Source organism: Megalops cyprinoides, chromosome 9 (assembly GCF_013368585.1).
Source record: "Megalops cyprinoides isolate fMegCyp1 chromosome 9, fMegCyp1.pri, whole genome shotgun sequence".
In the NCBI taxonomy this organism is placed as follows: domain Eukaryota; kingdom Metazoa; phylum Chordata; class Actinopteri; order Elopiformes; family Megalopidae; genus Megalops; species Megalops cyprinoides.
Genome location: NC_050591.1, coordinates 23,741,410 through 23,755,384, shown reverse-complemented (window position 1 = coordinate 23,755,384; position 13,975 = coordinate 23,741,410). Strand labels below are relative to the sequence as shown.

Sequence of the window (13,975 nt, the reverse complement as noted above, 5' to 3'; positions counted from 1 at the left end):
GGAGGCCGCGCTCGTGTCACCCGGGGTTGGATTGATGGCCAGGTCTCATCAGCTTCTCTCTCCATCTTTCTCAAAGTCTCTGAGAGCCCAGGGGCCTGCGGTGCAATGTGAACGAGTCCTCACAAAGGCTGCAGCCGGCTGGGAGCTTCAGAACCTGCCTCACGGAGTTCCCACGGTAGCCATTTTGGTGCTTGTTGGGTTTCGTTCCTTAAGTCGCCACACTTCCACTTTGCCACCTTACTACGTTTAGCATGTCTGCGCCAGTCTCAGTCATTGTAATTGCCCACAGGTTGTTCAGTAAGAACAGCAATGGCTGTTTTGGCTTCAGAAGCGCTCAGCATACAGCTGTGCATTGCGTACATTGCAGCCTGCCTCAGACCCTTCCTCCAGGCTGCCCTGTTAGCGTTCGCCTGTCCGTTACCCACCTGGCATGTGAACCCGTGTCACAAAGTGCGATGAAAGTTCTTGCCGCAGGTCTTCATAAGCGCGGACCCGCTCAGCGGTGCCATCGTACGAACCTGGCACGGCCACAAGCCTGGAATCCGACCCCCACCCCCACCCCCTACCCGTTGACTCCGGGCAGTGCCTCCCCACACAAAGATGACTCTGTCCAGGCTGCTTTCTCTGAGCACGGGGAAGGCCCCAACCCCTCCTCTTCTCCAAAACCAGCGGACAAGCCCTTTTCTGCGGGAAGGGGATAATAGATCTGCAAGATTAAGCCATTGTGCTAATAGGTTCCTGTGAGTTTGTGTTGAGCACACATCAAGAACATAATGGGTGGGGGGGAAATGGTGACTACGTGTCAGTGGGAACATGGCACTTTTACTGACAGGAATCCTGAAAACAATACTTTAATAGAAGTTACATAATAATTATTAAAGTTATAAGTTATAGTATCTAATAAGTTGTAATAATGATGATAATAATAATGATAATAATAATAATAGAGGTCTGAAGCACAGCACAACTTTCTCAAATAACAGGGAGAGGTGTGTAGTGTATTTTCCTTTCAGTTTGTCTAGTGCCTTGTCCAGTAATTACTTTGTGAGCAAATACACTTGGTTTCCATGTTTTTTGTTTGGTACCTGTCTTATTATGGTTTCTCTGTTGGAAAGAGAGACATTTTTTTCCTGACGTTGGTTTTGCGCTGCAGATAAAAACAATGTGCATCTCGGGGCACTTGTGTTAGGAGTGTTTAGGAGCGCTGGAGGAAGCTCATATCCCAGACACCAGCCGGACACGCGGTGATGGATGAGCTCCGGAGGGACGAGGGATAAATCAATCTGTAGAGCGCCGAACAGACGGATGATGGCTTTACGGCCATTTCATGTTAGCATTCCGCAGATCCTTAATCACGGGGTCAAGGGTACGATGTCAGCATGTCCCTGCTCATCAATCATCTGATCAGCTCGGTCCCCGCGTGTCACTTTCCGCCCGGATGTAATTAATAACCCAGTTATTGAATTAATGGATGAATAAATAAACCTGTAATGGTTTCTCAGCTCCTGGGCTGACAGGTAGGAATGCTAATGACGGCGCTCAGGTGTGTAATCTAACCGGGAAACGGTCTGACGGGAGTAGTGATGGATTCCAAGGGGGGGTAGTGCGTGACTGTAGGGTTTGGTGGGGCTCTTTAATAATCACTCGAGCGGCAGAGGCAAGCGGCGTATGAGTCGGCAGTGTGCAAACCAGCTCACCTGGCGCCCAGCTCAGGTGTTCTACCTGCCAGCTGCGCTGGCACCTGACCCGCTTTCTCAAGGAATGGAGCGAGAGCGAGAGAGAGGGAGAGAAGTAAAGAAAGAAAAGGGGCACAGAATCAGCCTAGGTGGTGAGTTGGATGGGTCCTGCATACCCTGAGGACAGAAAACTGATCACTCTCTTTGTAGACAAGACGTTGTAACAGGAGCCTGGATTCTTTTCAGGGAAATGGCATGGCATTAACTATGTTTTAGGGCAAACAGGGTCTCACACTACTGAATTTCACACACAAAATGAAAGTGAAGCGTTTGGATAAAAAAAAAAAACAAAAAAAAAAACGCGCTATTAATTGTAACTTCTTCCAGTGAAAGGAAACAATTGTTTGTTCTGGGAGAGCCCTTCCCAGCTATTGTGCAGCTCATGCGTTGTTGTGTGGGACTGGATTCTGGATTGTGGCCTGGATTTTGGAGTCGGGTGTTGTTTTTGTTTTGCGCGTTGATGAAGTGGGCAGGGTCTCTGTCGTGTTTTGCACGCAGCCACGCGAGAACGGTGCCTTTCACTGCGAGGATTACCACACAGCCCAACTCCTCATTAACTCTGACAAGCCCCTGAAATGTGCTCCGCTCACAGAAAGGAGGAGAAAGGAGAGGGGGAAATGAAGAAAGGAGATGACAAAGGAGAGAGGAAAAGCAATGGAGAATGAAAGAATGAATAAAAGAAAGGGGAAAAAGAAATGGTCCAGTCCATAAGTGATGCCATTTGAGACATTCCAGAAGGGAACAGTAAGTCACCAGTCCTTTTGTCCCCCTTTGATCTCTGGGCTGCAAAATTTGGCACCTGGCAAGCTGTTCCTCCTGAAAAGAGAGCATGTGGAGTTGAAGAAGCAAGGGACTGAGAGAGATAGAAGGAGAAATGGAGAAAAGGAGAGAGGTCTGACACTGACTGCTCCACCAGATCCTATGGCTTGTCTGTGTGTGTCTGCGTGTGTGTGTGTGTGTTTCAAGGCCGCGCTGGCTAATAAATCAGTCAAGCAAGCAAATCCTCCTGGAGATTCCATGAGGAAAACGCACTCTTTGGGCCACCCACCTCTGTGGTCTCTTTTCTGTCCACACTCTCTCTCCCTCTCGCTCTTTTCTTGGCTAGCCATCTTCAACCGCACTCTCTGGACTGGGCAACAGCATCCTGGAAGCAAACTCTAAGGCTTTTATTGAGATTTTCTCTTTCTTTCTCCTCTTTTTCATCTCTGGAAGGCGCACAAGTACACTGGCATGTAAACCTGTGTGCACATTGTTTAGGTGTAGAACAATGGCCCTTTGAGATGCGATGATACCAGAAATTTCAGACAGCACAGAAAATGGTTGAGGGAATAAATAAATCCGTGAATACTTTCTAAGCTCTGAAACCTCCACATTGTTCCCTTTTGGGGCAAAAGGGGGAGGGATTAAATGCCCTGAATAACAGGGTTTGGGGTTTGGAGGGGGTGGGGGGGTTAGCCAGTAATTACGCCCGACTGGGACAGCTTAATTATCAAAGTGCAAAACTCATCAGTTCAATGCAGCACTGACCCCCTGCAACACCCCTCCAATAAACTGGCATTTACTCTCCCCCACCAGCCAACAGCCTGCCAAGGCATTGTTTCCACAGGTATTAGGGAGCATGCTGTATTCATTGTAGCAAGCTCTGTCAGGGAATAGTGTCCGGTCAAAAGTGCCGGCGAGCAGGACAGCTGGGTGCTTTATCAAGCCTGGGTGAGCACTCTCAGACCCAGGAGCAGGTGGACAGTCAGATAACCTCAGACAGAGGGGAATAAAGGGGGCTCCTTGCTGGCTGTAAGGTCCCAGAGCACTAGCTGCAATTAACTCTCCCCGCAGTCTCCTGTTAAAGGGGACCAGCCTGACCAGCGGGAGTTCCTCTCTCTCTTTCCCTCTCGCTGCACACCGATAAAGCCTCACATCATCAGAAGGTCGTGACCTCTGCACATCTGCATACCCGGTGCTGCTTTTCTTTCTCTCGTGCTGTTTGGCATCACTGCTGGCGAGATAAAACAAAGTAGTCCTATTAATCCCTTCCCCGATCTGCTGTTGGGAGCTTAGACCCTCTTTCTCCCTGCCGTTTGTAATCAAAGGCAGGCCTTGCTGCTGCAGCTTCATTGATGAGCTCTCGGATTTAGCCGGATTGATCAGGAGAGAGTATAATGAGAGGGATGCTCTGTAGGTAGCGGACCTTTGGTGTCCAGTGTAATCCAGCTTCAGTGCTGGCTGTAAAGGCCGGAATCCGGTCATAAAAGCGAGCTGAGGGCAGCTTGGCGGCACTCGTATTTGTCTGAGGGATTTCCTGAACCTCTGGTTTCTGGATTTCCTCCATCTTCTGAAGGCCATCGCCTCTGAGACTGGATGCTGGCGGAGTTCGCACTGCCCACCTGTAGGTGGAGCTCACGCTGTGAACGGGTCGGCGTGTTGGGTGCGATATGTACACTCTTCGTCTTTGAAAAAATGATACTTCTGGAAAAGAGTCGGCACACCTGGAGCCTGTGCCACGGCGTCTGGCCCAGTGTAAGCTGACCTCTCAGCTGCCGCAGTACACAGCCAGACAAGCGCAGGCCGATGCTGCGTGTCTGCACATTTGGCATGTTGTAATTTGGGTGTACAATTCGGTATAACGCGATTATTTCCACAGTGTTGCCTTTCTTGAAAACTGATCCTTGATGAACCCCCACCCTCTGCAGTCAGTGACAGTAAAACCGTCTTGCCAGCCAATGAGCCAAAAGATATCCGCAGGCAGCGAGTTCCGGTGGTTACCGTGATGGACAAGGGATTTGGCCCGATGCATGTCATTTATGTCCCCTCATCCAATGGAGAATCGTTCTTTTGTCCAGCCTCAGCTTTCTTCATCTGGCAGTGTTATTGTTTTTTTTTTTTTCTCGAGTGCTTATGGGTGAAATGCAACCCTAACTGACTTCTGTACAATAAAAAACACCTTGAAACCCAACCCATCATAATATCAACAAGACGAAAGCACCGCCGGAGTCATAAAGGTGTCATCCAGGTTACAGCTCTGAAACTGGGCACGACAGGGAAATTGATTGTAACAGGGAAGATTAAGTTTATTGCCCTGCTGTTTCGTAAAATAAAGAAAGACTTCACCCCTTTTATCTTTTTGCATAGGCACTGACTGGCTGTGTTGAGTGGCATATCATATTATAGTATTGATAGAGCAATAAAAGAGAGCGGGAAGGAAAGATAGAAACCAGAGATTCTGTCCTCGGAGGTGGAGAGGATGAAGGATGACTTGAGTGTTCAGATAAGGGGTGTGCAGCATTCCACAGATATCAACGTCACACACATTTAGAGTCACAAAAAAGTGTAGCAATTCAATACTCCTTTCACACATTCCCTGGTGTCAAGGAAAAAAAATCCACCCAGAGCAGCAATATCAGCATACTAAACATAGATCATTAGGTTATGAGAGAGGACAAAAAACTAAATGGCAGAATAAACAGCTATAAATATGTTCGTGTGGCTGTTTGAAAAATCGCAGATGCTGGTGGCCTACCCATGATCCCTTGTTCACCCCCGTCCTCCCAAGTTCAGGACCGTGTCACAGCCTAGCCCGTCAAGCTATAAAAATACCCTGATTGATTATTCCTCCCTGTCTTTCTCCCTCCCTCATTCTGCACTCCCCCTGTCTGCCTCTGTCTTCACTCAGATGCCTTTTGCTGCCTTTGCCAACAATTACTAGTTTTGTCAAAAAGGACACAAAAATATACAATGCACATTACGAACCAGGAGTGTAAAAACTAACAAAAGACAAAAAATGGTGTTTTCCTACTATCCTTCAAGTTCTGCTTACTGTTAAAAATGTGCAGTGCTCAGATCCCTCTCTGTTTCTCTTTCAGCCTGCAAGATGGGTTACTACAGGGCCCTGTCCACAGACGGCAGCTGCTCCAAGTGTCCTCTACACAGCTACTCTGTCCGAGAGGGCTCCACCTCCTGCAACTGTGACAAGGGCTACTTCCGGTCTGAGACCGACCCTGCCTCCATGCCCTGTACCCGTAAGTGCCCTCCAATACACGGTGCATGCAGACACACAGGCAGAACTTGCACACACACGCACACGGGCACAAAACAGGCACACACATACACGCACACACACACACACGCTCTGACCTTTCAGTGACCTACAGAGAGGATATTGTCAGCCCGCTGCAGAACCAATGTTCTGTGGTAGCACAGCTGTGATCATCATAGGTCTCAGGAAATCTAGGACGTCTCCACACTTCTGCAGATTGACGGTTTAGGAGTTAAACTCATGGCTGAACAATTCCACTTGGAGATTAAAGAGTTCAGCTTGGTGCACCTGTGCATATCATGCTCTATTTCATTTTCCTCATTTTAGTACTATCATTTTCCCTTCCCTCTTAATCTTGCTGTCTTGCTGACATGACATTCAGTGGCCCATACTGTTGAATCCAAAGGAATTAAAACCCTCAGAGAAACAGACTAAAGACATTTAGGCGGCCATCTTGACTGCATGCTGTAGACGTATCTTGCTGTCATTGTGTGATTTACCTTGATGATCTCCCAAACCTGTGTGTGCAGTTGTACGTATGTGTGTGTGTGTGTGTACTTGTGCGTTTCTGCACATTAGCCACTGTTAAATGGCTGAATTCTCATTCCAGTTTGCATTTAGTGATCACTCAGTGTGACAATGTGGTAATGAAGGAATAAAACACTGCATCAAAGATTTATTTTTACATTTATTCATTTGGCAGATGCTTTTATCCAAAGCGACTTACATAGGTTCCAGTTCTTTACAATGTTATCCATTTATACAGCTGGATATTTACTGAGGCAACTGTGGGTTAAGTACCTTGCCCAAGGGTACAGCAGCAGTATCCCAGCGGGGATTGAACCGCCAACCTTTCGGTTATGAGTCCTGCTCCTTAACCACTATGCTACACTGCTGCCCATTATTAAGAGAGATAGAGAGAGAGGAATGTTATGAGAGAGTGAGGGAGGGAGGGAAGGTGAAATGCATTGCTTCCCTTGCCTGAAAAGTCAGCTCTCTATGCAGTCACAAAACACTGCCCAAAATAGCATGGGGTAAAGCAGAGTGGTGTTCGGTGAGTCAGGATGGGGTAGTGTTGGTGAAAGGATGTAAGGTACTATAAGGGGACTAATTGGTGAAAGATCAGTATCTGTCAACCTGAATCACTGCTTTTATCTGATAAAATGGTTAAAGTCCATCAAGATATAACTGTTCGGGGTGTAATTTTCTCAAAGGAACACCTTTGCGCTGGCGAGTGATGAGAATTCAAAACAAGGATTTCAAAACACTTAAATTGTTCTGTGAGTCACAGTGTGATAGTGCTAACTGCACCGCTTTTGTTTTAATAAATTCTCTCCCTCTGCTGATAATATGAGTCATGATGGTTCCTTTGCCTTCTCTGGTGGAGTCCTATGTGTGCATTGCTAAAGGCTTCTTCATTCTATCTGTGCTCTGTGACCTCTGACCTCTGTTGTATTTTCTCTGGGATCTCCTGGAGCAGCATCTCCCCACACATCAGCAGTACCAGTCCGAACAACGTGGGGTTAATTATACCTGTCACTCAGACAGAGTGCTACCTTTTTTCACTTTTCTCTTTCTCCCTCTCTCCCTTTCTCTCTCTTTCTTTTGCTCTCCCTCTTAGAGACAGAACACAGAGAAAGGCAAAGGGAATTCCAGAACTAATTTTCCAAGTGTCCTTTTTTGAAGGTCAAACAGTTGAACATTGTCTCTTGTAATTAAAAAACGTTTTCCCTCCCACCGCCCAGAGTAAACTCTGGTTGTCGATTAAAACTAGATGAGGGCTAAATTTAGAAGCAGTCGGGTGTGTGTGTGCTTAATATGTTTTTTTTCCTTCTACCCCCTACCTCCCTCCCCTAAGCCCTTTTATATCAATTGCCATTTAATTTATTCCATGCTTGGCTGGCTTGGTCCCCCCAGCACGATAATGGCCAGGTATCATTTTCACTGAGGAAGAGGAGAGAAGTCAGAATGACCCTCCTGTTGAATGGAAGGCCAGGCCCTGTAAAGGTGGTCTCATTGTTAGGAAGGTTGCTTTCCGTCTGGGTTTGTTGCCTTAATGGGTTTTTCAGATTTCAGGTCTCCTCGCAGAGGCTGGAAAACACAGCGGTTTGGCAGTTAGGAAAGGGAGAGAGAGGGGGTGGGGGGGGGGGGGGGGGCAGCCTGATTCTGCGATTAATAGCTCCTCTGAAAGTAATGGCAGGGTCTGTGCTCCAGCCAATCTGCCCTGCACTCTCGTACTCCGCCTAGTACCTCGCCTTGCAGTGCGGCTGCCAATTACTGTCAGAGAGACGATGCACCGGGGGGGGGGGGGGGGGGGGGGGGCACGAGGGGGCAAGGGGGTGAGGGGGCGTGGCAATGACCTAAGAGCATGGCCCCTCTTACAAACTTGCTTTATTTCCCAAAGTGTCTATGATCACCCCGTGGCCTGTAGGAGTTTATTAGCGCCTGTCAATCACAGCTGACATAGCTCTCCCACGGTTGAAATTCTCCGGGAATTCCAGAATGGCAGGTGTGGGCAAAGGTAGCGGGCATGGAATGTGGGCATAATGAAGCTTGAGGAATGTGCACGCCACCGTAAAATTGAGCCATAAAATCATAAAATAAAGAAAACAGTCTGCCCCTGCTGAAGAGCTGCAGGCAAAGAAGGTCTGTCTGAAAGCAGACTGAGCTCTCTGCAGTTGCTGAGCTATGAAAGTAGCAGAGAATTTAGCTTTATTTGATAATTATCTTATTTTTAAAACAGTTTTTCATGGTTAACAAGCATGAAACACAGGTCACCTGCTAACAGCTGACTCTCTTGATGGCATCAAATGTGACTGTTTCATTTATTTCCTATAATTAAAGTGAATTAATATGAACTACACAAAGGTACTGTAGTGCCACAACATTCAGGTAAAAAGGAATCGGCATCTGATGGGTGATCCTCTCTTAAAATGGCAAACTCATTAGTCACGAAAAACAATCCAAAGCAGGTTTGGTGTTATTATAAATTAGAGGGTTGTAGCATTCTCTGCCTACTCTATTTTTTCGCAGGGGCAGCCGCAGTTATGCATTGACCTAAAGAAGGCTGGGTTTCCAAGCAGACAATATACACTTATTCCTCTTCGATTTCAAAGTAACGGCAATAAAATACCTTCACTCAATATTAAAAAATAAAGCCGTTGAGCAAGGCTTTCAGGTTTGAGTTTGGAAGCAAAAAAAAAAGGTTTTCAAAAAAAAGGACATTACAGTGATGATTCTTGCAGAGCCTTAAATTAGAAGCTCCATCCATAACGAAGCTCCAGTGAGGAGAACGGTGCGGATAAGACCGGTCTGACGGTGTCTTTATCACGCTGCTTAATGAGGCCTGATAATGGGCCTTTCAGGAGGAGAGGAAATGAAGGTGCGGGCTCTGGTCATCCTGACGAGGTCTCTAATTAAACACTCTCCCCTCCTCCTCCCTGCGGGCCCCGAGTCTGGCGGGACCTCCGTGCATTTGACCCAGCTTGGCCCTGTCTCTCTTGTCCTCTTTCCTTCTGTCTTTCTTTCTGTCCTCCCCCCTCGCTTGCCCTTTCCAGTGTGGTGCTGTCTGACTTTTCCCCCTCAAGTGAACGGTCAGTGTTTGCCAGCTTCTTCTGACTTTCGTAGCCTCATCTCATAGGGCAGATGGGAATGTCTGGTAGCCATGGACAACCCCACAAAGACTGACCCTCAGAGCACACATGCACCGCAAGGCTGTTAGTGGTTAATTCCCCACTGCAACACACTGCCTACACTAGAAGGATGCTCAGAGTTCTGCTGTGTTGCTAGGAATGTGTCACATGGAGTCAGTCCAGGGGTGTGTCTCTCCCAGTTCATTTAATGTCTCTTCGCTCCACTAAAAATAATACGGTCGGGCAAATTAATTAGCATCTTGGGGTTCTATTTACAGAGCTTTTTGATTTACTTGCATCAGTTTCTCTCCATGCGTGCCTAAATGCTTAAACTGAGTTCATCTCAAGAACAGAGAGAAAACATGATGTACCTGTGAATAATTTGATGTTAATTTAATCGACTCTAGTTATGGCTGAGATTTCACTCACACTCTAAATACAGTATGAAGGAAAATGGCTTTATGTTCCTGTGAGTGCTGGAATAGTAAAAGCTCACTGTGATTGTTCACCTCAGAGGTCCTCCTCACCCCTCTCCCCTCGTGTGTCTCAGGACCGCCCTCGGCCCCCCAGCACCTCATCTCCAACGTGAACGAGACCTCGGTGAACCTGGAGTGGAGCGCGCCTCTGTCGACGGGTGGCCGGCAGGACCTGACCTACAACGTGGTGTGCAAGAGGTGCGGGGCGGACCCCCAGCGCTGCCAGCCGTGCGGGAACGCCGTCCACTTCTCCCCCCAGCAGCGCAGCCTGAAAGGAACGCGCGTCTCCATCAATGACCTGCAGGCACACACCAACTACACCTTCGAGATCTGGGCCGTCAACGGCGTGTCCAAGCAGAGCCCCAGCTCCGACCAGGCCGTTTCTGTCACCGTCACCACCAACCAGGCTGGTGAGTCCCTGCCAGCAGCACTGTGTGTGTGTGTGTGTGTGTGTGTGTGTGTGTGTGGGTGTGGGTGTGTGGGAAAGACATTGCTATGTGACGTCATCTGTTGTCGTAGTGATGTCATCATGCTTACCTTATGCTTGTTGCTGAATGACCTGGTTTAAGGTTGAAAGGAGGGAGCTGATTCGTGCTGATTTGTTCCAAGAATGAGAACAACAGTGCAGACAGGTTGTGTGTCACCCTCTGCCACAAGCTGGCAGGGTGATGCATTAAATGTATCGGGAATGAACTGGAATGATTTCATCAGACTAGGGAGGTGCTGTGTGTTTCACATTGAGGTGGAGCAGATCATTCGTCAGATTGTGCCAAGATGACACAACGTGTTATTGGGCAATGACTTATTTCCATAATAATTAGCAAATGCTGTTATAGAATGGAAGGACATTTGTATTACTGCCTTTTTGTCGTAATTTTACTGAGTGGAATAATGAATGACACAGGTCGTTTGATCTCAGATAGCAACCCTTCAAAGAAAAGAGGATTGTCTGATGGTGGTCTGAATGGCTGGATTGTTTTGTCATGCTGCCATTCTGTTCCAGCTCTTGTGCAAATGTGTTTTACTGCTGCGACCTTTCCCAGATGAACGATTATTACCGTTAAGTTTACAGCACAGCTCTGGGTGTCTTACTAAGAGCTGTTTTTTTTTTCATTTTAATTTCTATTGGAACAAATATTATGTTCTGTCTCAAAGCAAGGGGTAGTGTCCGGTGCACGCTGGACCCTTTGGGAGACTTAAATGGGGAGATGTGGAGATGAATGTGTTTGTGTCATTAGTGAGACCACTCACAGTTAAAGAGCTTGTATCAGGTGAACCGCTTTAGGTTTTTGCCTGGTGGATGCAGTTTGTTGAGAGTAAGCCAAGCAGCCCCGCCATTAGCTGAAGTGTTTCCACGACAGCTGTAAACAGTCTCCATGGCATTCTGCCCTCTGAACAATCGGCAGCTTTTAATTGCCGGTGGGTGGGCGGTTTAATTATGGCTTTACTAGCCCCAAAGTTGGTCTAACAATGTCCAGTTTTCCCACTGACCACTAGAACGATGGTGGCCCAGAAGAACACACTCTGTCCAGGCCAGCCGTGAAGCCTTGGACAGCCCATTGTTTGTGCTCAGAATAACTACAGGAAGGGAGAGGTGGTGGGGGGTGGTGGGGGGCTGAGGGGGGGCACATATCTCCCCTTTCCTGAGATACGGCAACAAAAGAAGGCTGTAAATGCACCATTGGTGATTATGTCAGAGTGTGGGAGGAGCTGCATATGGACAGAGAAACTCTTGAGATTTTTGGGTCATCTATACAAATGACTTAATGTCAATTCAGCGTATATGTATACATCACAGACATAGACACAGACACACACAGATATTTATTTTTATGTATGATATTTATGTAGGTTTGCTGAGGCCTTTCTCACAGCTCTTCTGTCTTCTCTGAAATCCACTCACATTACCCAAACAAAGTTGACCATTGAAGCAGAGAACCATTGAAGGACCAGATTTTTACAGACACATATTTGAAAGTGCTCGGACGGTATAATTTTACGTTCTTAATCCATATCTCCATCGAGCAGTTAATCATCTGCGCCTGCCCCTCTTTCAAAAGACACACGAGTCTCTAGCCACTAGTTTTTATATCCATACTTTAGAATCCTCTCCTTCTGCGGCCCTTGATCAAGGTTCAAGTTTCGGCACTGGGGAAGGGTGGAAATCCAGTGGGGTTGGGGGGGACAGATTCCAAATTTTACCATGAACAGTTCTACTCATAAATCAGTCAGGACCTCCATCCCATTAAAACCAGGCTGTGGGGGGTGGGCGAGTTGTAGGATCGGGGAGGGACTCCAGCTTTGTAATGTCATAGGCTGTAAAATTGTTTTTGTCCCATTTATGGGCCATAACACAGAGCCGTAGGGTCCTCACTTACAGTTGAAGCTGTGAAGCTGCAGCCATGTGGCCTCCATCCCAGATTCCTTCTCCGGTTCACATACACCCCAAAACAAATCTTCCCTGCACCCTACATCCAGACCACACCCCAAAATCTCATCCCAAACTCCACTCCCTACCCAACCCCACAGCCACATCCCATATTCCCACACCTAACTCCCATCCCAAACCCCACTCCCTACACACACACCCCCCAGCCCTCATTCCACATCCCTAGCCCAAACCCTGCTTGCCATACACAGCCCAGGCCCCATATCCACACACCACACCCAGCAACCCAAACTCCACACCCCAAAGCCAACACCGCACACTTTTACTGGTTGATGTGAGCTCGTCCAGACCAATAGCCTAAGCTATGAATTGTCCTTGCATGTCTGTTGGTAGAGTTATTCATCAGAATCTTATTTTCAGAGATCTGTACGACAGCTTGCTGTTTACTACTTAGATGCGTTTCTGTTGAAATTCAAGTTTTAATTAGACAGTGTACAGGCGGTGTCCTCGAGTTGCATATCCACACACAGGCAGAGAAGCTCGCTTATTGGGGATAATTGTAGTGCTGGTGAATGCAGAGAGGGATTTGTTTGGCGTGGTGAAAACTGCACCCGCTTTGCAAATTTCTTCTGCTGTAGCAAATCAACATCTACTGTCTTACAGACTGCAATCTGGCTGCCATATGTCTTCCACTGCCATAGAAAGGAATATTATGCAAGGAGTCTCTTTCATGTCAAAGCGATGAATAATTTTCAACCGCACGGATCAACCGTTGCTGACTCTCTTGGCAAATGTTGTGGGATAAACTTGCATACATCGGAAAGAAAAAACAAACTCAGTCATTAGAATAACCACTCAGTTTGAGGCCCATGTGTTGAAGCCTCACAGGTGTACTCAATATCCTATGCTAGATACTTCACCTTCTGGACTGCCTTTTTTATGAACTGTAATCAAGTTGGTAATTTGAAACACAAAGGCTGTGTTAATGCCCTCAATTCCCTTGCCAAATGACATAGATAATTTTTAGATGGTTTTTAATTTGTTGTGTGTGTGTGTGTGTGTGCATGCCATTGTCTCCAGTGACGAGATTCTTCTCCAGTACAAAAAGACAGAGCTCGGCTTCAGACAAAGCTAGGACCACTGATCGGCCAGGGCTCTATTTCTCTGCTTTCCTTGGGCTCCTTCCAAAAACAGGGAGTGCAGAGAGAGAGAGAGAGAGAGGGAGAGAGAGAGAGTGAGGGGGTGAGTGAGTGAGAGACAGAAAGACAAAATGAGAGAGTGAAAGAGAGATTCTATGACTTGGCTCTCTCTTGAGACACATTCCTGTACTCCTGGCTTTATCGCACACTGGTAATGTAACCTAACCTGCTCCAAGGGCTGATATACTCACCAGGCCATGGAGGAGCATTTCTGAAGCAAATTTTTAAATTGGAGGAGGATTCCACAAGGCCGCACGCACCCACATCTATTCAGGGGGAAAGATATTCGCTCCCATACCACCGGTGCTGTCCTGACAGTGGACCAGTTACAGTTTTCCAGCTGTAACCTAATGGCTAACAGCAAATGAGAAATCTAAGACCCTTTGTGATTTTGTGTATATATATATATATGCACCCGACATTGCTTAAGGCATACAATTCAGTAATTGTGATTGAATCATAATGTACTGTTATTACTTTTCATGTATTAATTAGAAAAGCGGACAGTTTTCA

General features: G+C 47.0%; 1 protein-coding gene across 2 annotated transcripts in view; it reads left to right on the top strand.

The window, feature by feature from the left end:
• epha4l (eph receptor A4, like) overlaps nt 1–13,975 on the top strand; it is a 48,126-nt gene that overhangs the window by 15,750 nt on the left and 18,401 nt on the right. For both annotated transcript variants that reach the window (XM_036537377.1, XM_036537378.1), the window contains exons 4-5: nt 5,594–5,749; nt 9,949–10,284. In XM_036537377.1, the coding sequence (XP_036393270.1) occupies nt 5,594–5,749; nt 9,949–10,284 (492 nt within the window). The remainder of the gene's footprint in view (nt 1–5,593; nt 5,750–9,948; nt 10,285–13,975) is intronic.